General features: G+C 33.8%; 3 protein-coding genes across 14 annotated transcripts; all 3 read left to right on the top strand.

The window, feature by feature from the left end:
• The first annotated feature begins 262 nt into the window (after window positions 1-262).
• On the top strand, window positions 263-10331 carry LOC7478022 (uncharacterized). Of its 2 annotated transcripts, XM_024605609.2 has the most exons (14): window positions 268-837; window positions 924-992; window positions 1093-1197; window positions 1753-1821; window positions 2562-2705; window positions 3595-3642; window positions 4176-4282; window positions 4417-4488; window positions 5548-5599; window positions 6546-7087; window positions 7648-7857; window positions 7985-8105; window positions 9162-9244; window positions 9682-10331. In XM_024605609.2, the coding sequence occupies exons 1-13, from the start codon at window positions 454-456 to the stop codon at window positions 9231-9233; spliced, it is 1995 nt and encodes a 664-aa protein (XP_024461377.2). In that variant the 5' UTR covers window positions 268-453; the 3' UTR covers window positions 9234-9244; window positions 9682-10331. The 2 variants fall into 2 exon arrangements, 1 of the variants encoding a protein (XP_024461377.2); XR_008059711.1 differs by lacking the exons at window positions 9162-9244; window positions 9682-10331 and having other exon boundaries at window positions 263-837; window positions 7668-7857.
• A 7793-nt stretch (window positions 10332-18124) lies between these two features.
• Window positions 18125-22627, top strand: LOC7473154 (splicing factor U2af large subunit B). 11 transcript variants are annotated; one of them, XM_024605571.1, is made up of 14 exons: window positions 18125-18439; window positions 19044-19297; window positions 19413-19514; window positions 19629-19711; window positions 19785-19821; window positions 20342-20412; window positions 20495-20542; window positions 20629-20688; window positions 20766-20826; window positions 20929-21041; window positions 21151-21597; window positions 21690-21825; window positions 22103-22170; window positions 22273-22627. In XM_024605571.1, the coding sequence occupies exons 1-14, from the start codon at window positions 18315-18317 to the stop codon at window positions 22408-22410; spliced, it is 1743 nt and encodes a 580-aa protein (XP_024461339.1). In that variant the 5' UTR covers window positions 18125-18314; the 3' UTR covers window positions 22411-22627. The 11 variants fall into 11 exon arrangements, with proteins under 11 accessions (XP_024461339.1, XP_024461340.1, XP_024461338.1 ...); XM_024605572.1 differs by having other exon boundaries at window positions 19410-19514; window positions 20498-20542; XM_024605570.1 differs by having other exon boundaries at window positions 19410-19514.
• A 1410-nt stretch (window positions 22628-24037) lies between these two features.
• On the top strand, window positions 24038-25711 carry LOC7473155 (pentatricopeptide repeat-containing protein At4g36680, mitochondrial). Its single transcript, XM_002310174.4, has one exon. It carries the CDS (start codon window positions 24177-24179, stop codon window positions 25365-25367), a length of 1191 nt encoding a protein of 396 aa, XP_002310210.4. The 5' UTR covers window positions 24038-24176; the 3' UTR covers window positions 25368-25711.
• The last annotated feature ends 1772 nt before the right edge of the window (window positions 25712-27483 follow it).

Genomic DNA, 27483 nt, shown 5'->3' with positions numbered 1-27483 from the left:
TCTTCATTTTAAATCAATTCAATCTCCACATCTGAGCTCTAGATAACCGGTTAGGCTCATCCAGGTTTTACAAAATTATAGTTTGAGTACTCTGTTTTTATCAAATTGAAAAGGCAGACATAATATTAAAAGTTGGCCCAGGTATCACAGAACATAAGAAAAACTTCATCGCACCTACTTAAGTAGCCCAATGTTTTGATGGATTCGAGCCAGCAGAGGCCCTAATATATTGTCTGTGCCCAGAACGCAAAGGTTCTAGATGCCCTAAACTCACCCAATTCCCTGACGCTGCTGCGTCCACCCTCATCCGTGAACTATATATACTGCGTCCACCTTCACTTCACTTTCGATCTCCACTGCCTCTGTCTCTCTCCCTCTACTAAACACCACCAACGGGCTAGGCCAATACAATCGACCACCCAGAGCCACCGTGAAGTAATTAAGTACTTAGCTATGGACCTGGACGGCCTAGACGAACCGAGCAAGGTACGAAAACCACCCAGCAGATTCGCGCCAACTTCAAAGAAACCTCAACCAAAATCAAAACCTAAACCTAAACCCGAACCTCAGGAATCAGTACCGGTGGGACCAAAACCCGACCCTTCAGTTTCTAACACAGCCGAAGATGCTAAACCTAAAATTGATGATACGCTTTCGAAGACGGAAACGGGGGTTTCCAATGGTAATGTGAAGATGGAAATTGATGCTAAAGAAGAGAGAGGAGCAGCTGTAAAGGAAAATGATCTAATGGATGTTGATAAAGAAGAGGATGAGGATGATGTGGTTGTTCGCGAAATTGATGTTTACTACACTCCGTCCGTCGACCCCAACACTCAGGTGAACTTTTTTCTCTTCCTCTTTGGAGTGGAGTTTTTCTTTTAACAGTAATTTTATGAACTTAATTTTCTTTCTCTTTTTTGCAGTTATATGTAATGCAATATCCATTGAGGCCGTGTTGGAGACCGTATGAATTGGATGAAAGATGTAAAGAGGTTAATATTTTTACCTTTTTAGGGTTTATTGCTGACTTTTTCTTGTTGTTTTGTGAGGGGAAAAGGGAGATATTGAATGGTGATTTTCGATTTTTTTTAGGTTAGAGTGAAACCTGAAAGCACCGAAGTGGAGGTTGATTTGTCTATTGATGATACTAAAAACTATGACCCTGATATTGCTAGCAGATTGAATATGAAAAAGCAGGTTTGCCTCTGTATTTGCCCTTTCTTTTTTGGTCAAAGGCTCATTTTGGTATGGTATTTCTTCAGTGCTTAAACATGGAATGAAAGGGCAGGGTTAGGCTTCATTATTGGTAGTTTTTTGTTTTAAATAGTGATCTGCGAAGATTTTTGGGCAGATCATAAGTTCTTGATGTATTGCCAAATTTTCACCAAGGTGAGTGCCTTGGTTTTGTTAATGAGAAACTTGGTGCCTTGAAAGTCATGTCGTAGGAACTCTATTGATTTTGTAGTGAGGTGTGTTTCAGGTGTTTGTTATTCAGGACATGATCAGATGTCATCTCTGGTACAGTTCATTTTCTTAGTTCATGGTTTTGCAGTTTACTGAAATATTTATTTTTTTGGTTCTTTTAGTGCTGGTGATGACTGGTGTTTTATTTATTTGTTTCTTTTCTTTTCTTCTTCCCGAGTCACATTTGTTATGGTTTTTGATGTCCCTGTAACCTTTTCTGTTCCTTGTAACTTCTTATGTACTTGTTTGATACTCTAATACAGTATCATGATTTGTGGTTTTCTTTAGACTTTGTCGTCCTCATGGTCGCCGCCTCCTGCTACTGGGTATGCTGTTGGGGTTCTTATAGGTAATAAGGTATGATTGTCCTACCCTCCTGTTATGTGCTTTAACATAGTCTGTTTAATTCATCAGTGTGGTTGAAACAACTTAGTAGTAAACATTTTTTTCTGTAATCTTGGGGAGCGATGGCCCTGTAAAAAATTATTTTTCTGCATCATACACATCTCATGACATTTTATGACGGGAAAGAAAAGGGATAGAAGTTCTGCTTCTCATGAAACTCAATACAAGCTGCATTTGTTCTTGAGGCATAAGAGTAATTGTTAATGTATCTATCTTTGAATATTGTGAGATCTATTATTGATTGGTGGATACTGGACAGCATTCATAAATTTATGATCGAGCTCTTTTTTTTTTATTTGATGAGTGATCAGTGTTTCTTTTATCTGCCTTGAGCAACTGTTATAAGTTTCTCTCTAGTCATTCATAATGTGCTAGAAAACATTTTTACGGTTGGTTTTTATATTATTCTGTACTTTTTTATTTATTTAATGTATCTATACCCTCATCTATGTGGGAATCCATACAGTTTCACATATTTTGTTTCTCCCTCTACATTTGTAGTGTTGTTAATTTGCTAGGAAACTCTCGAGTATGCTCCACCAGTGTATGCGTGTGCGTGTATGTGCAACTAAGTGATCAGTGTACCATCAGTATTCTGCTGCATAATGTTGCTCTAAGTTTGTTTTCCAACTATCTTTAACAGATAACATGTTCTGAGAGGCTCTGGCTTCTTTTTTTTTTCCAACTTGCAGTTACACCTGAATCCTATTCATGCAGTGGTGCAGCTTCGGCCATCAATGGACTATTTAAGTTCTGGTAATTCTAAAGGGAAAAAAAATGCCACAAGTGGAGAAGATTCCAATGAGGGGAAACCCTTGGGTCTACCAAAGAAGCAGGTTCTTTCTCTCTTCATATTCTGAATGCTTTTGTGAAATAAAAGTAATCAAGCGGAGGATGCCTTGGTTTGTTGTGGGGCCTCTGGCCTGGTCTACTGTTGCCTTGGAATGGTGACATGGATATGGTTCTTGCTTTAAGCATTTTTCTTCTTGTAACTAAATTCTTCATGCACATCATTTATGCTTGAGTTCTTTCTTCCTAGCATTTTTAACTTATATCTGTTGCATCATGATATAAAAAAGCATGAATTCCTTAAAAATTTTGATGGACTAAAATACCTTGAATATCAATAATCTTACACTCTGTTTTAGTTTTCAGTTTCCTTGTTTGCTTATAATCCCCTTTTCAATCTTTTAAAATTTTCTCTTCAAAAGATAAATAACTGGTTGTGATTCACACATTAAGACCAAAGAGTGGATTAATCAGCTAGCTAATGTAGTCCAGATTAGATGGTGTTTGTTAATCAAATCACTTTTTCGTTATTTTTTTAAACCACCTATTGAAGTACACAGGACCACCTCCATCACCAGTGACACATTAGTGAGTAGTGCATAAATGAATGGTTGTAGATAGAACACACATACACAAGTGCATGTATGCACACACATGTGATGTGCTTATGCTCATATCGTATGTATGCCTTAATACGGCAGGCAACCAGGATTTCATAGAAATTATTGAGAGACACGAGTGCATGTATGCACACACATGTGATGTGTTTATTCTCATATTGTATGTATGCCTTAATACTGAAGGCAACCAGGATTTCATAGAAATTATTGAGAGCTTTTGGTTATTTATTGTTGTTGTTGTTACTACTATAATTTTTTATATATGCTCATAACCTGTCAGTTCCTAAGCACCAAACCTTATTTATGTTTGGTGTAGAGCAAGCAGATGAGTTCAGGAAATGAGCAAAAGCCAGATGTTGAGGAGGTACACAAATTAAGCGTGCAATTTTACAACTGAAACTTAACATGCATTTATCTAGTTATAACCACATAGTTTGGTTTCAAGTAAAAAATTGAAGACGTGATGCTTCTTTTCCTTTCTGTTACTGCAATTCTTCTCCCGGGCATTTTCTTTGGGTTACATGGTTTTCATTCCAAATTGGCAACTTTCTTTTGCTATGTGCAAGTTTTTATCTTGTAAATAACTTCTCTTTTTTCCCCCTAACTTTACTCAAAAATTGGAATAATGTGTAGGCATGTGGGAATACAAAAATTACTGATGAAAGAAACTATATATTTAGATGAGCTGAAAAGTTTTGGAATTTTCCTAGGTAGGATGGTGTTAGGGAGAAACTACTAGGCATTGGATAAAGAAAGATGATCTGTTGGACACATAAGTGCTTTGCTTCATAGTGGGTTTATTATAGTTGTTCAATCATTTAGTTAATTTTACGCGAAAAGTAAAATTACTACTAAGGACTGTTTTGCAGTTCTCTTAAATTGGTTATTTTCTTGCAGTCTTGGATTCCTCTGAAGTACCATGGCTCAAAAAGTGATTTATCTTCCAGATATCTACAGAACATGGTGGCCCCAGAAAGTTCTACCATTGAGTTTGCAATGAACCCGTATGGTTTATTTATGACTTATCTTATTTGTAACTCTAGGCCTGTAGCAACTTTTCCAAAAACTTTCATGTACTTTAAGATTATTTTTCTGAAGCACCAAATTTGCTTACAAGTTGATGTGATTTTATATGAAGGTATGACTACATGAGCTCCTTGTGTCCTGGGATATCAAACAACAATATTAAACTCAATGGTCCTTCAAGAAGGTGCAGTCACCCTTCTTATTTCATATTTCTTCTATCTTCAATATCAGAGGTTGATGCAGTATGGGAACGAGAAAGTTTACTCCTTTGCTTGTAGTTTAGTATGTTTAGAATTTTATTATTATTTAGATAGCTTTCTAGGATTTTGTTATTATAATTATTAATATTTTACTAGAATTTTCTTTTTTCTTAGTCTAGGTTACTAGAGATTTCTTCTCTGCCTTCTCTTTCTCTCTTCTATTTAATCCCTCTCCTATAGGGGATTCTGCTTCTTCTATCTTTTTTATTACCCTGTCCTACGTCAAATGTGTTATGCATGCTCCAAAATATGTATGAGCATATATTGGCACATGTAAAAATTCATAGATCTGTCATGCATGCGTACAATGCAAGAAATGCATCTCAGAGGCCTTGCAGAGCACCTTTATTGACTTGGTCATTCTGTTTTAGAATGAAGTTAGGATAAATTATATTTCAAGTAGCGTTTTTGTTTCACCGGCTTCACGATAACATTGTTTAGGATATGCAATTACATAAGTTGCATTTACAACAAAAGTGTAGCACTGTTTTTTTACTTTGAAATTTTTTATATTTCTTTTATTGTGAAAATTTGAATATGCCATGTTAAAAGTGGATAATTTGAACCTTACAATGATTGGACTGAGAAATCAAGGAAAGAGGCAGCAATAAGGTGTAAAATAGAACCTTGGGATAACAATACAATAAAAAGGTAAAGAAAGCTAGTGCAAATTGAATGTTGTGGTGGTTTGGTGAGTGGTTGTGTAAGTTCTCTGCTGCCCCAAGATTATTAATGGGAGACTTGGACACAAGATCTAACTTGTATTCTGCTTATGGAGTTCAACTGTTCTGTTCACTACCATTTCTTATTTTTCATTACTTTATAATGAATTAATGTCACAGTAACCTGTGATGGTGATGGAAATTAGGGTGCATGTATATGTTTTTCTTTTCCATCATAATAGATGATATTCATCAACTGATGATTTTGTTTTCGTGCTTTTGCGCTATTGGCTTTTTAAGTGTAAATAGATGTTGTTACAGGGTTTTGCTTTCACTGCCTCTGGAAGAACGAATTAAGAGGCTGTTTTTGGAGGTTTGTTCTGACTCAATATTGTATATCTGTGTTCCATTATATGATATAGTGATGCTTTGGAAGTTGGTGCCAGCCAATGTATGTGGCGGAATTTTGATTGTACTGGTGTCTCTTTGTTTTGTAAATTGTTGTGCAATTTTGGCCAGCTGTTTAGAAACATTAATGTGTGTGAGAAGCATGGCGTGTTTGCTGATTTACATCTCTGTTTCTTATTTTTAACTTCTTTCTCTTTTCTCGATATAACACTTATTGACTAATGGCCAGATGCGTATTTGAAAAACAGATTTAGTTATTTAAATGAATCCATGCATTCATGTCTGTGGTGTCCTTTAGAACATTTACTTGCCCAGTTTGAGTATATACATCATCCAGATCCAAATCCAGGATTGCATTTCTATTTCTGGATTATAAGGATTCATGGTTTCCACTTTGTGGACTTTTTTTTCTTTTGTTTTGTTTGTCTTTTTTGGTTGAAGATTGTTGATGGGGTGAGCGTTTTTACATTTTTTGTCACTCAATTGGGATGTGGTTCTAATTGTTGTGGCTCAATAATATACAGTACGTTTCTTTCTGGTCTTGGTACAGCATTCATACAGTTTTCTCAAGAAAAATTTCCACTTGAAACCTGGACCTTTAAAAAAATTTCCCCTCCTATCCCAATTGAACTTGAGCCACCAGAGTATGAGCATCAAATTTGCTTATCTCTGAAGCTCCCAACTGGATCGTGAAGTTTTAATCTATTACATTAGTATTTCTTTAAAGTTATCGAGTCAAGACAATTTTGTGTTCTTTCTCAACTGTACCTCTACTCCCTTTTCCTTTATGCCTTTTCAGCTTTTGGAAGAAAATCTTGAAGCGATGAATTGTGATAATGAAATATTTGTTTTCAATTTGGAAAGCAATTGTTTGTTCTCTTTAGATAATTCTGGACTGTTATTCTTAATAGGGACCTCCAATTCATCGGTTTGCTGCTCTTAGGCATCTTATTCCAAATGACTCCATTGAAGATCTCTTAATAGTTCTTCAGGAGTATGGGCAATTAGTGCAAGGACTATGGGTGCCAAAAACGAGTTTACTGTTTCCCAACCCAAAGCCAACTGAAAAGGTTAAACTTGCAGCTAGAGATTACATACTTCTTTTATTTAGCAAGAGTTTGGTGGTCACCCCTTCAGAACTTAATGTCCCAATGAAGCCTCTGATTCTGAAGAGCTTCCTGAATATATTTGCTGTTGAAAGGCCTTCCTTTAAGGATTGGAAGTTCAAAGAAAATGTGGATACATTGTTTGTAGAACTGTACCCAGACATTGTTAGAAAGCAAGAACAAGCTTGGGAAGTCATGGGAAAAAACATTTCTGCTGCTTTTGATCGAGCTGGAAAAAGTGTGTCCAAGAATGTGATAACAAAGCCGAAGAAAACCATGACAGATGAAACTCGAGAAGCTCTGCGGAAGGCCTTGCCAAAAGTTCTCCAAACTCACAAGGTTTGCAGGTATGGGTTTCAATTTTTTTCCTGGCTATTTAACACCTTTCTTGTGTGCATGCATGCATGTTTCTCTACTCATATTCCAACAAATATGCAGTTGAAACAGTATTTCTAATCATCGATACCTTTGGAAGCCTGCATCAGTTTAATGGCCTGCATGAGTTTAATGCGGTACTTTGATATGTAGTTAATTTTTCATCTACCATTGGAGGCGCTTAATTGTTTTTTCTGGAGAAAGAATTTCTCAGTGGTTTTATAGGTTAAAACAAGCCAGGGGCTTGGGTGCAACTGTTTTGTAGGTTGCTATAAATCTCTTGATGAATAACTCTAAATGAGTGATCTCCACGTGATGTGAATGTAGAAGAGATCAATAGATTGTGTTTTAACCCATAATACCAGCCTGTGTTGTCAAAATTTCTTTTTGACATCAATATCGCACTAGCTTCCCTTTTGGTTTGAACACTATTAGTTCATTTGAAATCTGTGTTGTTACAGATTGACAAAAATTTATCTCAGAATTTCTTTTTCACTCACTTAAGTATAATGATACGCTTCTTCTCTCACAGTTTTCAAATGATTTGCCAAGGTTTGCGACAGTTGGCCATCTCTCAGTCTACTCTTCCAAAGGCAGATCCTAGAATTGCAGTAGCTGCAGCCTCTGGTGCTGAAGCTCCTCCAGAGGAACTTCAAGAAGTCATAAGTGAAGTCGCAACTAATATTCATGGCTTTTATGTTTTGAAGTCTTCACCAGAACACCCAGATTTTGATCCATTGAGGTTATATATATACTATTTTTTTTTTCTTTTGTCAATCCACTGGTCTTATGGGGCTTATGTGTAAATACGATGCAATAAGATTAACCAGAATAATTATCTACTTCTCATAATTGCTTCTCCCTAGCAGAAAAGTTGTAATTGGGCTTTTTCTAGCAAGAGGACCTAATGCGAATATTAAGAAGTCAGAGGTCCAAGCAGCAGCCAGGCTTGAGCTTAAGAGGGAGCCTTCAAACAGTGAATATATTAAGGTCAGTGATGTAAGACAAACTTAATAGATTGGATAATGCCACCTAAATCTCATTTTGTGGTGACCAGTTTACATATTGTTGTTTGAAATTCTAAAGGGTTAAAGATTAGTTATGTGTTTTAATTTAAAATGGATGAAAAGGGCTCAAGCTTTGATGGAAGTAGCCAGAACTTTTAAAAACATTTCCAGAGTTTCTTGGTAGCAACTAAGGGGTTTAAAGTGCATTTGTTTTTGTTGTAGATGATAAAAAGATTAGGTGGGTTCTAGGTTATCTGGTGGCACAAGAGAAGAACAACTTTGGGGATGTCTTATGACAGAAAAAGCTAAATCATATTGTTATTTTTTGGCAATTTGCTAGTATTGTAAGTTAAGTTGCTTGTCTCCTCCCATTTCCCTAGGTTGCTACCTGCTTCATGGTGCAAGAAACGTGAAAAGCTTGCAATCTTTGAGGCTATTCACAGTTTTTTGTTGTGTTTTCCAATTTTTTATTTTGTTTTTATGTTTATTTTTTTATCTGTTTATTTTTATTATTATTATTATTTTGAGTTTTTGATGTTTTAGTGCTTATGGGATTTAGCCTCTGTGATTCTAAAAGCAATATAATAGTCCCTGTGATGTGAGGAATACTGGAAGCAGACTGCACGGGGACTCAAATTACACAACTGTGAATTGTTAGAGATTACTCTGTTGATTTCAACTGTGTGGACTAAAACTTAAACCACAATAAAAACCTCTTAAAAAATAAACTAGCCTATCCTTCTACTGACACTTTATAACCTTGTTCTGTCCTTTGTTTATCTGTTTATTATTTTGTTATCCAAACCAATTTGGCATTAAGATTTTGTTGACCTGTAATCATTCCATGAACCATACTCAGAAATTACTATCAAATAGGTTCATTCCAAAATAATGTTGTTGAAGGTTGGCCTGCATTATGACTTGTGAGGCTTGTAGTTACAACACGGATGAAATTAGTGATTTCATCTAAGAAGTTGCAGCCATCTATTCAGTAGCACTTTTCATAGCTTGAGTGATTGAAACATGTTTTCTTTTCCAGGTCATGACTGATTTATGCGAATCCAAAGGTTCTGCGTGGGTATTGAAGAGTGGTGATGGAAAACCATCATGATTTGGTTGAAGGTAAGCAATAAAAAAAGCCATGATGAAAAGATTTTATAATTCATATTCAAGGGAGGATCTGATGCCATGCTGTTATACCGCACCTCTATTCTAAAAGATATTTTTGTCAAAACATGACCATATCTGTCTCTCGAAGTGCTTGACCGTAACTAGTGCTGCATGGAGATACTGATACTGCCTAGCTCCTTGGATTGGGTTGGCAACTCCATGAATGAGAACACTTGGATGCACTAAAAAAAGAAGAATAATCTTGAGATCTTCGACAAATTCAGTGAAAATGTTACTTGTGTTGCATTATAAGAAGAATTGATTATGAGATAAAGAAAAGAGACAGCAATTATAGTGCATGCAAAGAACGAAGAGTGCCCCCTTTATTTTATTTTATTTTTCTTCAATGCTTTTCCTAATCATTTGCTTTGCATGGTATAACTGTGCAGGTCTTGCGTTTTTGCAAGTGCCTTTTGTTTCATTTGCCGTTTGTGGAGGTACTTGTCATGTTATGGCGCAATGGCGATTAAGCTAGCTCTACATTCTGACTGCAGTCCTTGGGGAGCAATAAAACCAATTGTGGTATAGAGCTGATTGTTCCAAGAACGTTCTTAAAGGTGGATCAATGGTCGTAACTGCTCTGATGCTTCCTCACGGTTTTGGCTCGGTACATAATTAGGTTTTAGTAAAATCAAAGTTTGACTGGATTTCAACTCTTCGGTTTCTTTCTCTCTAATTTCTTCTTGTGAGAATTACTAATGAGACATGACCATTACAAGAATAGGAAAATTAGATTTGAAAAAAAATCATGTTGTCAAGGAGGTGAGCGCTAGAAGTCTGCATGGTCGTGCTTGACCTATTTGAATCGGGGTTGGCAACCAAGCTTCTCAGGAGGATAGATGGGGGCAATTCAGGTGAGTGTACTGAGCAAAACTCCAGTGGCGAACCGCTGTGCATGGTAAGAATGTTCAAAGATTGAAATTGACTAGAAAAACATTATTTGTGTCAATCAAGCAAATGATGCAATGAAGAGGAATTTGTTCAAGGAATAGAAGAGAGTTAATCACCTCATTAATTATGTAGAAATTATGATTTGACCCGTTGTGTTTGTTTTGATAAAGAAATCTTCTTGTGGGGGAAAGTAATTATCATGTCCATAAATCATAAAGCTAGCTGTGCTGCGCAGTAGCATTTGAAACGAATCCCAAGATGGACGTTCGCTGTAAACAAAAATTATCATAATATAGTACGGGTTGAATAAAATAAAAATAATTGGTTTGGCTTCGACGAAACTACCTGATCTATGTCAGCCTACGTGCTTTCCGAGCCCTATAAAATGATCATCCATCAGATTTATGTGAAAGATGTGCTCTTAAATATACTTAACAAACAAAAAGGACGATATAAAAGAGTTTCTTTAAAAAGTGGAGATCATTTCAGCAACCAAGTTAAAAACCAGTCATAGTGCCTTGCTTAAATGAGCTCACCTGCATTTTAATTCCTGGATGTTTTTATCAATTTATAAATATAATAAATAAAAAGAGAACGCTTTATAAATAAACTTTTATTTTTCATTTCTTCACACAGTTTTGTTATATATATAAAAAAAAGCAGAAGTCTTGAGTATCCTTGCATCTTTATTGATTTATAGGTAAATTTGGAATTTTCTAATACATGTCAGAACAAGTGTCCATCTTGTCATAACAAATTATATCAGTATCTACAAATTATATTAGTATCCACTATAATTAACCAAATCAATTCAAATTAGTTTTTGTAGAGAAACAAGAGGGTTCATAAAAAAGGGGGCGTTGGGTTTACGAGGCACGTCATACTTCTTCTTTAATGATATAGGCTGTTCAAATTTTATTTTTAAATTTAAAAAAAGGGGTAAAAATATAACCTATGATCAAGATAAAATAGATCCCCGTGTTTGTTTTTGGTTGAAAGCAAAGGGTATCCTGCTTTGTTTCTTAAGCAAAGCGACACTCGTTTTGTTTTTAAAATAAAACATGTAATATCCAAACACTATTTTTAATCAAAATTAGTATATTACCCACGCTCCACAACGGTTTAAAATCATTTTTTACCCATATTTAGAGACTAGTATATTAACCATGCTCCCACAATTATAGATATTTTGCTCTGAAAAGTTAGGAATTCTTTACTCACATTTAGAGATATTTTATGTCTAAGATTATTTTTCTTATTAATGCTATTAAAACAATATTACATCTTTTATCTTTCTTCTTTATAAAAAGACTCATGGGTTATATATAAACCATGAATTCTTTATTAAAGGGAGATCGATTCTCGATTGCATATTTTATTTTCAGGGTATCTTTTTATAAGATTATTATATTTTTTCTAAAAAAATCACCGACTTAACAACCAAAGAGTCCTTAGATATACTAAAAGGAATCTTTTTGTAGGTATTAAGCATCAATTCAGAACTAAGAGATTAACCAATTATCAAAGATATAAACCTTTCCCCAAGCAACTTGGATGTTTTCGAATATCATCACATAATAATATCAAACATGCACTTTATCTTGTTATATATTCTAAAAAATATATTTTATATTATTTGTGTTTTCTAAATCAATACTTGACATGAGTTTTTTTATTGATATATTCTTTATTTTAATTTAATGTAATATTTAATCTTAAATATTTCACAAAGTTTGAGTTATGAGGTGCCAAAAAAATCTGTCATGTTAATTGGTGTAGACAATTGTCATGTTATAAAACCAGATCCCGTCCAATTCCTAGTCAAATTTGAAAATTATCTCTGTTTTTTTTTTTAGTTTTTTCTAATATTCTTCAAGTATAATAATACAAAAACAATTATTTAATTGATTATGTCAGGAATAGTTTGAGGGTAGATTGATATAAGACAATGGTGCAAAAACTAGGTCGTACCCAATCCTTGTCAAGCCGAGTAAAAATCAGGGGTTCGTTCAGTATTATCTGTGTTTTCATTTTCTATATATGTTTTCAATTTTTTTAAAAACAGAAATATAAAATTTTATTTTTTTAATGAGGATAAAAAAATCTATTTTCTATTTTAAATTTAGCTTTTAAAGACAAAAAAAATAGAAAAACGCTATCAACTAATATCGATCTAGTTGGATCAAATTATCATATGCATCCCTTTAGAAACGCGGGCTAACCCGTGTTTCTAAAAAATTTAATTTTTTTTGTTAAAAATTAATTTTTTTAATATTTTTGGATCGTTTTGATGGGATGATTTCAAAAATGATTTTTAAAAAATAAAAAAATATCATTTTAATGCATTTCTAAGTAAAAAACACTTTGAACCGCAACCACAATCCCAAACAAGCCTATGTGAATAAAATCATTTTCAATGTTAGTCTTTAAACTAGGTTATTGCTTCGCGCTATATTACATGTCAGATTATTTTTTTAACTTGAAAGAAACCTAAATGACCAAAAATATCCAAGAACATTAATTCAAAAAGAAATTCGACAAGGTGACACATTGAATCAATTCAAGTCAACTCTAATTAACTTGTCAAACTCAAAACCTAGATCATGATAATCTTATAACAAGCAAATTGGAGCCAACCAATCTTATAGAAACCAAAACAAAACATATAACAAACACTATTTCAAAATATTTTTAAGAAAATATTGAAATAACAATATATTAGATTGACATTCATTTCACTACTTAACTCGCCAAACTCGCAACCTAGGTCATAGACTCAATTAAATTAAATAACTTTTTATTTTATTTTTTATTTACCCGAATATACAATAACAAAAATAGATTTTTTTTAAAAAATTGAAAGATAAAATTTAAATTAAAAAATTAAAAAATTAAAATGGGAGATGACAACATATTGGATTGATTTAAGTATTGTAGCTTAATCCATTAAATCCGTGATCCAGGTCATAAACTTCATTCATTTTAGTAATTAATTTTTTTTCTAAATATATGAAAACAAAAATAGAGATTTTTTAAAAAGTTAAAGGAGGTAATTGGAAGAAAAAATAAATTGAAGGACAAAAAAGAGAGGCCAGATGCGCAACCTGGTGCACCTAGGCCTTCAAAAAATAGCCCAAGTTGACGCGCATGGCCTATTTTATTTTTTTATCTTTAAAAGTGTGGATGATATTTTTTATATAGATAAAATACATGATACGTTATCTGCTCTAACCCAGATTTTAGCCACCAATGGTGGAAAAAAAAACACAGGTTGGTTTTTTGGGTTAAACACCGATTTTTGACCCATTTTGCCTAAAAACACTTAAATGACACCATTATAACATAAAAAAACTAATTTATCAAGCTAAAAAAACCCAAAAAAATGGTTCAGGAACTCAAAATAAAACAGGGTTAATATTTTTTATTTTTCGGCTTTGATTTAAAAAAAAGAAGTAATATTGAGGTTCAAAATAACCACCATTAAATTCTTGTCGAATTGAACATGTTGAAACCAAAACTGATATTTCTTGTGTCCAAAATCAATGTCAATCGACAAATTTCTCTATTTTCATTGGAATTCAATGACTTTCTCTTTTATCTTTCAAAACTATGGAGTGAAAAACAAGGAAAATGAATTTTCAGATCAAGATTAAATTTTTAGAAATTACAGGGACTGTAAAGGTTGAAAGAAGAAAGTAGGAGAATAAAAATAATTTTTTGAATAAAAATTTTAATTGGTAATGAAATTTCATTGTGTTTTACACTTTGTCCCCCTATGTTATAATTTGCCAAAACTTGAAAAAATATACCTCTGTTTTAGCATCGAACGATGCAATAAAAAAAAGTGCTACAGTTATCATCCTAGACATTTTAGTGTATGTTACTAGCTATTTGACCTGTTTTCCACCGTAAGTCATATGTTATTTTTACAGTAAATTTTTTTTTTATACGCAGGCTTTTCTGATGTGTTTTTTAACACGAAAAAACTATAAGTGTGAATTAAAAAACTTAGGCAAACATCTAATTAAATAAACCGATAATTATTTGTGTATATTAATGGAAAAAAGTCATCACGATAACTTGGAAAAAAAACCACCTTTGAAACATGAAATTGGATAAAAAAAAATACAAAAAAGATAAACACGAGATAATGTGATAAACATGTAATCTAGGTAATAAGCGGCGAGCCAACCTGCATAGCTTGTGGGCCAGGTCATGAAATCGAGATAATCCAATATAAAATAAATAGAAGAAACCATAAAGATAATATTTAAAAAAAAAACAATTAGTTTTGAATGATAAAATTGAAAAAGAAAACAAGCCAAAAAAGATGTCAACCTGCGTTAATTTTTCAAACCCATGATCCGGGTTATTAGACCAAAAGCCCCATATATAAAGAAAACAAGAAGTTCAACCCCTAGCAAATCAAATATTGAAGGGTGAAACCATGAAAAAAAATCATTTAACAAGAGGATATGAGATAAGAAAAAAATGGCAATTGAAAAAATATAGGTGAAAATCAAATAAGAAATAAATTAGAGGGTAACCTAATTTTTTTTTTATTAGAGAGTTAAATTGAAAAGAAAAATAACTTTAACAAAAAGAAAAAAATGAGTATGTAGTTGGAAAAAATAATATATTAAATGATGAAATTGAAAACCAATAAAACTTTTACACGAAAGCAAAGAAAAAAAATCAAATGAATAAGGACTGAATTGAAAAAAATAAAACATGACGAATTAAAATTGAAGGACTAGATAAAAAACAAATAAAAATTATATAAAAGGGTCAAAAAGTAAAATTTAGAGATAAAAAAACAATGACTGAAATCAAAATACCAAAAATAAAGAGGACTAAGTTGTATTTTTTGGTTGAGTAGAGAGAAAAGAGGAAAAAAAAAGGCTCGCTAGCAACAAAATGCAATACCTCTACTTACACACACCACATTAGAAGGAAAAAGATGCGACAATACTTCCAAATACACAATGAAAGCACGGGTTAAGCCATCGACAGGCACCACACATATTATTCAAATGACTCGGGTGGCTCTCAAATATAGCACGTGCTAGCAATTTTTTCAATTTTAAAATTAATTAATTAACTTAAAAACCAAGTGATTATAAAATTAACAAAAACACAAATTGAAAAGGACAAAGACCCTGTTTGGCTCAGCGTTTGCGGCAGCATTTTTATTTAACCGTGATTTCATCTCGTTTGGTTACAAACAGAACACACTTTTCATGCATGGGCCCCACCATTAAATGCGTTCAAAACTCAGTTTTGTAAAAGCTATTTCTACATGTTTTTCGCAATGCTACGTTTCTACTCTATTTATTTTTGTAGACAAGAGGCGAGAAGAAGAAGAGCAAAAACAGAAGAAAAAAAGAAGGACTGTCATCCATCAGTGGAGAGCAGCTCCCTTTCACCACTGGCCTCCGCCGCGCTGCTCTTTCCCTTCCCCTTCCCCTTCTCCTTCGCAGTCTTCTGCATTTTCCACTGTTCTGCAGCGTGAACAGTGGAAAGTGACCGGCCTTTAACGTTTCCATCGTCCCTCAATCCATCATCACCGCGCTGCTCTTCCCCTTCCCCTTCTCCTTCGTTTGGGTTGCTCTCCACTGTTCTGCAAACTGAACAGTGGAGAGTGACCGGCCTCCGGCGTTTCCATCGTCCCTCAGTCCATCACTGCCGCGTTGCGCTTCCCCTTCTCCTTCGTTTGGGCTGCTCTCCACTGTTCTGCAACGTGAAAAGTGGAGAGTGAATTACCCTTCCCTTCTCCTTCTCCTTCGTTTGGGCTGCTCTCCACTGTTCTGCAACGTGAACTGTAGGGAGTGTCTCCACTGTTCATGGCCGGACCGGTCTGACCCAAACCTAAATGCGTTGGACTGGTCCGATCCAGTAAAATAAAAAAATCCAAAATTTTTTTTCTCATATATTTTGTTTTATTAAAAAAACTAGTGTTTAACATTAATCAATAGCACTACATAATTATATTAGAAGGAGATCGCATGATGACGTAGCATTTGCAGAATTTGATCGCAGTCTCAATTTTGTTCCGATGATGGTAAATTTTACCTGATGTTGTTGTACGCTCAGGAAGCCATGGAAACTGTAGTCCTTGTCGGATGGATTTCGTACGTGATGAAATTACAAATAGTTTAACGAAACAATAAACAATATTTTATATAAAGTATTGTTTATCTCATGATGTAATAATAATAGTTAAATCTACAATATTGAAATTAAAAACCATCAATATTAATATATATCATTTTTAGTTATTTTATAACCTCAATTTCAAAAGTATTCTTAACCAAACACATTAAACAACTTTTTTTGTTCAACTTCAATTTTAACCATAATTTTAACCAAACATATATTTTAACAACTCAACGTCAACTAAAAGTACTTTTTATAAAAACAACTTTTTTCAAACCACAACCACAAAAGCTACGACAATACCAAAAAGGCCTTTGAACCCATGTTTTATATTTTTAGGTTTAAGTGTAAATCAATCATTTTCAAAAATAAAATCATTGCCTAATAATATTTTAAAAAATATCTAAAAAATATTGAAGTCATTTTACTGTTTTGAGAATGAAAACACCATATATATCTCCTTACAAATTATTAATAAATAATGGATCATCCAAAAAAAAAAAAAAACCTTCTATCTACAACCTTCATTTTTTTTTTGAAAGGCACAATCATTGCGTATGAATAAAAAATTTAGTCTACCATGTTTACTACATGGTTTCTTCCACACCGACAGCACAATAGTCATTGTTAATGTGTGTCCACAGTGTTATGTGGGCTGCTGGTTTCTTCCAATCCTTTAATAGTTTTTGTTAATAATAATAATAATAATAATAATATAATATAATATAATATAATATGCAACGCGACCCAAGTATAAGAGACAGCGGACAAGCAAACGGTGCCTACATCGGGTCTTACAGGAATAACTTTTTTGTATTTAAATTTTTTTTTTAAAAAAAATTAAATTTTTAATATTTTAAATTAATGTTTTTGATATTTTAAAATTATATATCTAAAATAAATTTTAAAAATTAAAAAAATATTATTTCAATATATTTTTTTAAAAAATTAAATTTTTAATATTTTAAATTAATGTTTTTGATATTTTAAAATTATATATCTAAAATAAATTTTAAAAATTAAAAAAATATTATTTCAATATATTTTCAAATATTTTAAAAAATAACAATTATTATAACACTAAATGATCTTCAAGCATAGTTATTAAACCCGGACCAGTTTAACAGGTCGATCCGATGGCTGAACCGGTCCGGGTAAAGTAAAAGACCGGGATGAACAAAAATCCGGCTGATCTGGCGGGTTGATCCATGATCCGGACGACCCGGCAAAACCCGGTTGAAACCTGTTTTTTTTTCAAATGTGTTTTTTCTCTTAGCCAAAGATTTTTTTTATATATATATTTTTTAGTTAGTTATTAACCCTTTTCAAAGTTCAATATATAAATACTAGAAGATTGTCTTATTTTTTCAATGTGAGATTTGAAACCTTTTAATATATATACTCTATGTTCACAAGAAAAAAAAATTATTTTTTCAATGTAGGATTCGAAACTTTTAGTGTATATACTATATGTTAAAAAAAATTAATTTTTTTAATGTGAAATAAAAAATTTTTTGGTTTAAAAACTTTAACTTTAAAAGATAATATACTAACATAGTATTTTTTTAACGTGAGATAAATAATATTTTAAAATAATATTTTAAATTTTATTATTTATAAAACGTGTAGCCTATATTCATATAAATTATTTTTTAATTTTTTATATAAAATATTAAAATTTTAAATATTTTTTTTTAAATGTTTTAAGATTCATCCGGTTTAACCCATATAATCTAAAACCCACCTCCTTAAACGGGACAACTGCGGATCGGGTCTCATAACCATCTCCAAGTACCACACATCCACGTGCAACTCACTTGGCTATATAAATACAATCAAAACCCCCAATTTCAAGCCCTAGATTTCTCAATCCACTTATACTCTTCGTTCTCACTTCCCGTTTCGCAGCCAAATCATCAAAAATCAAAACCTAAAACTAAATCAAAATTACAAAAAAAATACACCATGACTGATTATGAAGCAGAAAGATACGAAGGTAACGGCGGTGCCGACTTCGAAAACCAGAGCTACGGTGCCGGCGGCGCTGATTCCTCTCCTCAGCCTCGCGGCGCTGATGATCACAGCGATTCTAAGTCTGAGGTATAAACAGATGTAAATCATTTTGCTTAGACAGAAAAGCTGTTAAGATTGCGATTTTTCTTTTGTTGTTTTGGTAGTTTAGTTAGGGTTTCCGTTTGTTTCTATTTGAGAATATGAGCTATGTGATGTTATTGTTTTAGCTTTAGTTATTGATAGAAAGCTTGTAGTTGCTGCATTTGCTGATTTAGGGTTTTAACTGGAAGAAACACGGAGCAACGTAAATAACATGAATTGGTTCCTGTTGGCCTGTTTTGTCATGCCCTACGATTATTTTTTCGAATTAACAGTGTATCTTTGTCCTGTGCTAGCTATGGATTTGGTGTTTGTAAATGCTGGTCACACTTGTGGATATTGCTTATGTTATGTTCTAATTTTGTTAAGTCTGTTGATATCTGATGCTATGTCAGGTTTTTGCTTAGACACGTGAAACATTATGCAGTTATTGGATTTACAGATGTTTTGTATTTGTTAGTTTTGTATTTTGGTTCTTGATGTAGACAGCCCTTTTGTTGTAAAGGATTTTGTGGGTTTTTGGTTTTGGTTGGTACTGTGTACCCCATATCCTTTTTATTGGGACCTTACTAGCACAATGCATGAATTTCAGCGTGGGTCTCGTGACTATGAGAGGGAGTCTTCAAAAAGTAGGGAAAAAGAGAGAAGCAAAGACAGGGACAGAGGTAGAGATAGGGAAAGAGATCGAGACAAGGATAGGGAGAAAAGTAAGGACAGGGATAGAGATAGGGACCGAGACAAGGATCGTCATCGTGATCGTGATCGCCATAGAGATCGCACTGAAAGGAGGGATCGAGGTCGAGATAGGGATGGTGATGATTATCACCGAAGCCGAGACTATGACAGGTAATAAAATCTGATTATTTTTTGAATGCTGAGTTTTAAGTATTGTCTTCTATATACTATTTCGTTCTTTATTATGTTAAGTGCTGGATAACTGATTTATTGGTTCTATTAGCAGGCAGAGAGACTATGATAGAGACAAAGAAGACAGGCATAGACGTCGGTCGCGATCTCGTTCAAAGGGTAGATCTGAGCACAGATCAAGGTCACGCTCTAAGAGGTATATTAGGGGTACACCAAATGTCTATCCATACTTAAAACTTTATTCAATGTTGATCTTCTGTATTCTAATTTATGCATGCCTGTTTGGCATACAATATCTATCTACTTACAGCAAAAGGATCAGTGGTTTTGATATGGCTCCTCCTGCTTCTGCAATGTTGCCTAGTGCTGCTGCTGCTGCTGTTGCTGCTGCAGGTACATGTACCCTCTTATACAACTTAAAATGTCATATTCTCTTAACTGCTATCTTTGTTTTTGTTTGACATAGTGTGGAAAATCCGTATCAAATTACATGGTATCATTTGGTAAGCAGTATTTTGTTCTCTAACTTTGTATATCTAGCTTCTTAAAGCTGTGGTCTCTGAATGGGTTGTACTACATTATTATTATTGCTTATTTAGTGAAATAATTCTGGAACTGAGAGAGTTTTTGGTTTTTCTTGTGTTTGGTGTTTGTTTGTTTGTTTTGTGTCTGTCTTTTGTTGTAAGAAGGCAATGTTGGGCTACTTGTCCCACTGTGCTGACAATGGGCGTGAGTCAGACTTCTGTAGCTTTTATGTACAAGAAGGAGACAATGCACCGGTTTGATGGTTCTCTTTCGTCTTCAACTGGCAACTATTGCCTGTTTTGGTAGTCTTGCAAATATATCCTCCAGAACTTGAATATGATTTATACTTTCATTTCTGTTGATGAATTTATTGCCAAAGGTTAGGACTTAGTGGTTCTATTTGAGAATGATGCAGGACTTGATTTTGGTACCCCAACTACATTAGAGTAAGGATTGATTTATGATTGTGTACTAATTTCTTTTTAATTACCTTTGCAGGTCAGATTACTGGGACAACTCCTCCCATTCCTGGAATGTTTCCCAACATGTTTCCTTTAGGGACTGGTCAGGTGTGTATCACTCTCATATGTAACTTGTATTCATTTCCATATTCTCATTTGCATTGATTGCATTTCATTTGTTCATTTGCAGCAGTTTGGTGCTCTCCCTGTTATGCCAGTTCAGGCAATGACTCAACAGGTTGGCAGGAATGAAAGATGTGATTTTTTCGTCTTTTTTTTCCATTAATTTTTGGATTAATTATATGATTTATTTTGTGATTTCAGGCTACCAGGCATGCACGGAGGGTCTATGTTGGCGGGCTTCCACCTATAGCTAATGAACAGGTTTTGTTTTGCTTCCATTTTTCCCCTCATCTTTATTTAACCTTGTTTGGATACTAATCCCTTAAGCTGCACTGCAGTCTGTGGCTACCTTTTTTAGCCAGGTTATGGCTGCCATTGGAGGGAACACTGCAGGCCCGGGTATGTCATATTCTTTTTAATTTTGTTTTGCAGATACACATAATTAGACTACCTGCATCCTTTCCAGAGTCACTAAATTTTTATCTGGTTTGTTTTGCCAAGGGGATGCTGTTGTTAATGTTTATATAAATCATGAAAAGAAGTTTGCATTTGTGGAGATGAGATCTGTTGAGGAGGCCAGCAATGCAATGGCTTTGGATGGGATTATTTTCGAGGTAATTTTGTTTTTCTATATCCTTTTTGTTTTGTTGTGGTCTATGATATTTGCTGTTACATGGTACTGACCTGTTTGAGCTATTTCATTGCAAAACTTTTTTTTCCTAGGGAGCACCTGTTAAGGTCAGGAGACCGAGTGACTATAACCCATCTCTGGCTGCAACACTTGGTCCAAGCCAGCCCAATCCCAATCTTAATCTGGCAGCAGTTGGCCTTACTCCTGGTTCTGCTGGTGGACTCGAGGGTCCAGACCGCATTTTTGTGGGTGGACTCCCTTATTACTTCACAGAAGCACAGATCAGGGAGTTGTTGGAGTCTTTTGGAGCCCTCCGTGGTTTTGATCTTGTAAAAGACAGGGAAACTGGGAACTCAAAAGGCTATGCATTTTGTGTTTACCAAGATCTTTCAGTTACAGACATAGCCTGTGCTGCTCTGAATGGAATTAAAATGGGTGATAAAACTCTCACTGTTCGACGTGCCAACCAGGGCACCAACCAGCCTAAACCAGAGCAAGAGAATGTACTATTGCATGCTCAGCAGCAGATTGCATTGCAGGTAAATATTGTTCCATTTTTATATATAAATATGTATTCCATGCCATCATAGGTTTATTTCGTTATATAAACTTTTTTTTTTTTTTTTTGCAGAGGCTTATGTTACAGCCACCACCTGTAGTCACGAAAGTTGTATGCCTAACTCAAGTAGTTACTGTGGATGAGCTCAAAGATGATGATGAGTATGAAGACATTTTGGAAGACATTAGAATGGAAGCCGGGAAATTTGGTAAAATCTTTCAACTGGCTATTTATTTTGTTTCTAGCCTTTGTACTGTGAATCTTCCTTCATAGTAATTGATTGTTCTTTATTCTCTGTGTGTTATATGTCTGTTTTACAGCCATTTCTAGTCCCACATTCTGCTATAAAGAATCAAGCTTAACATACACAGACAGAAGACTTCATAATCCCTTATTTATATTTACTTGAGATTGGTTTCCATTTTTCAATAAAAAATAGTTGTTTTGAAAATTTTGGATTGCATATTTTCACACGTTATATGCAGGTCAACTGGTGAATGTTGTGATCCCACGCCCAAGACCAGATGGTGAAAATGCACCAGGAGTTGGGAAGGTCAGCATATGTTATAGTTTGTTTCATCTATGCTTCACGTCTTTTGAAAGTAGTTGTTTTTTTAGGCTATAGTTGCTGACTAGAATCTCGGGTTGTTTCCAGGTGTTCTTGGAATATGCAGACACTGAAGGTTCTTCAAAAGCACGAGCAGGGATGAACGGGAGGAAATTTGGCGGAAATCACGTTGTGGCTGTCTTTTTTCCAGAGAACAAGTTCTCCCAGGGAGAATATGATGACTAATTAGTTGTGTAGAGGCTGCTTCCTTCCACCACTTGGGTTTTGCATCCTTTGATACCCTGTTATTATTAGTGGTTATGTTTTTAATGATAGCTTAGAAGTCTACAACCTTTTGCCTTTGGCTGTTTGATTGAATGCCTCCTTGTTGAAGTCTGTGAACAGATGACCGTTAAACATTGAACTAGTTGAGATGAATTTCTATGATATTCGACTTCTTGCATCCTTCTTTTTTTTTTATATATAAAAAAAAAAATCAAATAAATTTGACGACTACATTAGATTTGATTTGATGATGAAAAACTTCTGGTCTTGGAGCGTGCTATTCGTCTCTTTTATGTACTGGGTAGATGCCTGGATTGGAACAGCATGAAGCAGTTTGTGACTTAAAGCAAATGTAGTGTTTTATTCAATAGCTTGGTTTCTCTTATTCTTTTTACTCGCTATTTCCATCAATGTTTAAATTTTCCATCTCATGATGAGGGCTTTTGATCTATCGGATCTTGAGCCCAATTCGATCCGACTTTGATGTAACTTAATGGATTCGGTTTACAATTTCAATTATCTGTGTTCTATTATGATTTAAATCCGTTAATTTGTTTATTAAATGGTTCAGATATGGATTTTGATCTGGTCCCATAAAAATTTGATCTGAAATTAATATTAATATTATTTTTAATAAATATAATATTCTTTAAAAACAAAAGGAAATTTAAATATGAAAAATAAGAAATAAATATGGCATTAGGTTTAGGTTTAGGATTTGTTTTCTTTAAATGTCGAATGTTGAATGCCGTTATGTACTTTTGTTCCTTTTATTCTTTACATTTACCACTATTCTCTTAAACAATAACAATAAATTTTTATTCGTCTTTTTCAACTCTCAAATTAATTTTGTGAAAAATCCTAAACATATGAAAACAGATAATGATTAATGAGTCATTGCAAGTGTTATACTTGTGTTTCTAATTTATTACGTCTTGATGCAGTCTAATTTTTTTTTATCTATTCAAGCTTGTTCTTTATAAAATATTAGGATTTTCTTTTATGCCAATCAAATTGTGTCTAGAGTAGATAATTTTATTATTTTCTTCTAGCTTTGTCATATTTTAGGGTTTAATTTAAATTAATTCTTGACCTATAATATAATTTTTTTTATTATGATTATTTAATTTAGTTCTTATACTGGTAATACACTTTGATTTTCTTTTTAAAAATGACATGAAATAGAGTTCTGGCTGTCAATAGAGTTCTGGTAGTCATCCGGATTTTCAGGACAACAAGCTCATTTCAGCATTTTGTTTTGGAGTTAATATTATAATATATAAAATATTTTTTATATATTTAAAGATATTTATTTTCTAATATATACATTATATCAAGTTGTATATAACACTTTATTACTTAATTAAATAAATATTCACCATATATAACATTATTAAATTAACATATATTTATTTTCCAATACTTCAATCTGTTTCGACTTATTTCTAAGATTTTAAATAATATAAAACATGAATTCTTATTTTGTTTTTTCAAATGTTATCAAACATTTCAGAGGTACAGCCATGTTTGGTATTTCCTCCAGCAAACAGATAATTGGGAAGGATAATGCAATTTTTTAATTTTTTAAGCAAAAAGAAATGAAAGTTCCGTTTAAACCATTTCTCCGTTTAGTCCGTCACTTCAACCTCCCCTAAACCCTAAAAACCACCTATACACATTCCACTAGCACGCTCTGCCCCTTCATTTCCTGTCCTTCAACTTCCAAAATGTCCTCCACCCTGCGCCACCTCCGCCACCTCTCCACCACCACCCAGAAAATCTCCATCACCAAAGCCAAATCGAGACTCCGCACTGAACATGACCCAGACAAAGCACTAGCCATTTTCTCCTCCGCTTCCAGTAATGACTCCTCCCCCCCTGTCGTCTCTCGCTATGCTCAAGACCTCACCGTACGCCGCCTCGCCAAATCCCACCGTTTCGCTGACATCGAGTCCTTGATGGAATCCCACAAATCCGACCCCAAAATCAAACAAGAACCCTTTCTTTCTTCACTAATCAGATCTTACGGTGTTGCCGGGATGTTTGATCAGGCACTAAAAACTTATCAAGAAATGGATCAATTGGGTACCCCTCGATCTTGTATTTCTTTTAATGCTTTGTTATCTGCTTGCATTCAATCCAAACTTTACAAGAAAGTTCCTGTGCTGTTTAATGAAATTAGTGAGAAATATAGGGTTTTGCCTGATACGGTTTCGTATGGGATGTTAGTCAAGGCTTATTGCGAGGATGGGAAACCGGATAAGGCGATTGAGGTACTGGGGGGAATGGAAAAGAAAGGAGTGGAAGTTACGGCGATTGTTTGTACACCAGTTTTGAATTGTTTGTATTCAAAGGGAAAGAAAGATGAGGCGGAGAGGTTTTTGGATGGGATGGTGGAAAGAGGGTGTGAGTTGGATGCTGTGGTGTACAATGTGAAGATTAGCAATGCTGTGAGTCAGGGGCCGGAGAGAGTGAAGGAGTTGATTGAGGAGATGGAGAGTTATGGGTTGAAACCGGATACAATTAGTTATAATTATTTGATGACTAGTTATTGTACGAGTGGGATGATGGAGGAAGCGAAGAAGGTTTATGAGGAGTTTAGGGTACATGGGTGCAAAGCGAATGCGGCAACATTTAGAACTCTGGTTTTTAACTTGTGTAAGAGTGGCGAATACGAGAAAGGGTATGAGATATTTAAGGATAGTGTGAAGGTGCATAGAATTCCAGATTTTAATACATTGAAATATTTGGTGAAGGGGTTGGTGGAGAAGAAGAAGATCAAGGAAGCAAAAGGATTGATTCGTACAATGAAGAAAAAGTTCCCTCTTAATTTATTGAATGCGTGGAAGAAAGTTGAGGAAAATCTTGGTTTGCATTCTACTGAGGAGGATAAGGAAGTTAAAGAGGCTACAGCTTAAGGATTAATCGGAGGCATGTTCTGTGTTGTTTTGGGTGATAAATTCAGCTACAAGCGAATCAAATTTCTCACATTGCAACAGCTTGTAACTTTTCTAGCTTGATTCCCTTTTCAATCTTTACAATACAATTAGCCAGGGAAGCTGCTTTGGCAGTTGCAATAAAATTTTGAGCTCCATTATTGTTTCATAAAAGCTTCGACTTAGCTCATGAGCTACATTTCCTCTTCGATGCCATGTAATTTGTAGAATGCTAGTCCATGTTTTAACATTTGCTTTCAGTTTTCTTCAACGAGGTTAAAGCTTTGCTTTTTCCACGGCAATAAAACTTCTTGATGCTTAATCCATCATGTTTAGTAGTTGCAATTTTCTGCCCTATAAGTTTTTCCTCCATCCATATAGTGCCCGAGGTCCTTGAATGTGTTGGCTAGCCTAAGCATGTTGTGATCGCAAATCTCAAACATTCTTAAAATATCAAACATTCTTGAAATGAAACATTTACATTAAGGTAGTGTAATTACCTTTTGTGATCCATCGCAATGCGGTGCTCTATATTTTGCATTCAAAAGCATTATTTTCGGTGCTTTTTCTTCCGAAACACAGGTTGCATAAAAGCGGAAATTGTGAGATGGAAAATAAGAGGAAAAGAAAAGAAGTGAAACTGAACTCCGTTGTCTTTAAATAAATTCCTCTTGTTTTGGTCATGGAAAAAAAAAAGAATTTAAATAGGAGCAAACTATAAATTTACCCGCCAACTATCGTGACAGTCTCAATTGTACATCCCAGGTATTTTTCGTATCGATTGTATTATCATAGAATTTTGTCTCAATTAGATTCTTCTATTAATTACAGTTAACAAGATCGTGTATTTGCGTGTTTTTCATGTGATCTCCACTACAGAAAATTGAAAGCAGATTTATCTTCAATTCTTTTGCAAGGTAGATCACGTTCATTATTCACGTATACCAGCTCTGTAATATGTGCTCGTAAATCTTTTTATATAAAAAATATTGGATATGCATGCTATTTCTTATGTATTTTTACATAAAAATATCAAAATATAAATTAAAAAGTTTATGCAAATATCTAATTAAATAAATCGATAAGTATTTATATATATAAATGAAAAACAATCATTAAAAAAAAAGAGGAAAAAACAGAGAGATAAATGCAAATTAAGATATTCAATCACATAAAATGAGATATTTATCCGATTATATTTACTGAACTTGTTTATTTGAATCAATAAAAGATAAACTCATAAAAAAAAAATTAAATTTAAATTTAAAAGAATAAGGATAAAAAAAACACACAAGAACTTATAATTAAAGGACCAAATTAGAAAAAAAAAATCTTTAAAAGGAATAAGAACAAAAAAAAAAACAAAAGAATGAGAACTGAAATTGAAAAACAAAAAAAAAGTAGAAAATCATGCACTTTATCTAGTAGGAGAGAGAGAGAAAAAAAAGCAAGAAATGATCATCGACGACAATCCGACCACCATACATCGTCGCGCATCACACCATGTAAAAAAGGACATGGTAGCGCGTCCAAAGAAACAGTGGAAGGTCAGGTTTGGTCATCGGGTGGTGTTGAATGTGCCGCCTAAATGGCGTGGAATGTGGATGTCACCCACTCACTGCATGTGCCAATCACTTTTTTGATTAAAAAGTAAAAATATCAAAACACCTCATAATGACTCAAGTAATTACTCAAAACAACTGTGTGAAAGTACAAAATACCCTTGAATGCAAATCTTATTTTCTTGTCTTTTCTAGGGTCAAATACATATTTGAACAGTACATGAAGAATGAAGAAACCCAAAAACCCTTGTCTAACAGCCTATTTTTTTTTTTATTACGAGGGTAAATAAGTATTTTTATTGTTTACAAATTTTTGAAGAGTTAAAAAAGTTACTAGTCAATAACTTAAAAATTTGTTGATTTTGAGGGTGAAAAAATATTTTTACTATGCAAAAAATTAAAAAAAACTTAAATATTCCCAAACAATCTTTTAATAACAATTGGATAGTGAAAAGGACAAAAACACACTCACAACCAAGGCATCATTTTTTGCATTGAAGAACAAAATAATAATTTTACTGTAGCAATTTACAGTA

Source organism: Populus trichocarpa, chromosome 7, assembly GCF_000002775.5.
Source record: "Populus trichocarpa isolate Nisqually-1 chromosome 7, P.trichocarpa_v4.1, whole genome shotgun sequence".
In the NCBI taxonomy this organism is placed as follows: domain Eukaryota; kingdom Viridiplantae; phylum Streptophyta; class Magnoliopsida; order Malpighiales; family Salicaceae; genus Populus; species Populus trichocarpa.
This window is presented reverse-complemented; position numbering and strand designations above follow the sequence as displayed.

What these genes read in the sequence shown, in the direction of transcription:
- LOC7478022 (XM_024605609.2), top strand. Translation starts at nt 454, where the DNA reads ATGGACCTGGACGGCCTAGACGAACCGAGCAAGGTACGAAAACCACCC. An exon ending in TGGGTCTACCAAAGAAGCAG is followed by an intron (nt 2,706 to 3,594) that starts GTTCTTTCTCTC and finishes TGTTTGGTGTAG; the next exon opens with AGCAAGCAGATGAGTTCAGG. An exon ending in ATTGAGTTTGCAATGAACCC is followed by an intron (nt 4,283 to 4,416) that starts GTATGGTTTATT and finishes TTTTATATGAAG; the next exon opens with GTATGACTACATGAGCTCCT.
- LOC7473154 (XM_024605570.1), top strand. Translation starts at nt 18,315, where the DNA reads ATGAAGCAGAAAGATACGAAGGTAACGGCGGTGCCGACTTCGAAAACC. An exon ending in TCAAGGTCACGCTCTAAGAG is followed by an intron (nt 19,515 to 19,628) that starts GTATATTAGGGG and finishes ATCTACTTACAG; the next exon opens with CAAAAGGATCAGTGGTTTTG. An exon ending in TGCTGCTGTTGCTGCTGCAG is followed by an intron (nt 19,712 to 19,784) that starts GTACATGTACCC and finishes TGTTTGACATAG; the next exon opens with TGTGGAAAATCCGTATCAAA.
- LOC7473155 (XM_002310174.4), top strand. Translation starts at nt 24,177, where the DNA reads ATGTCCTCCACCCTGCGCCACCTCCGCCACCTCTCCACCACCACCCAG.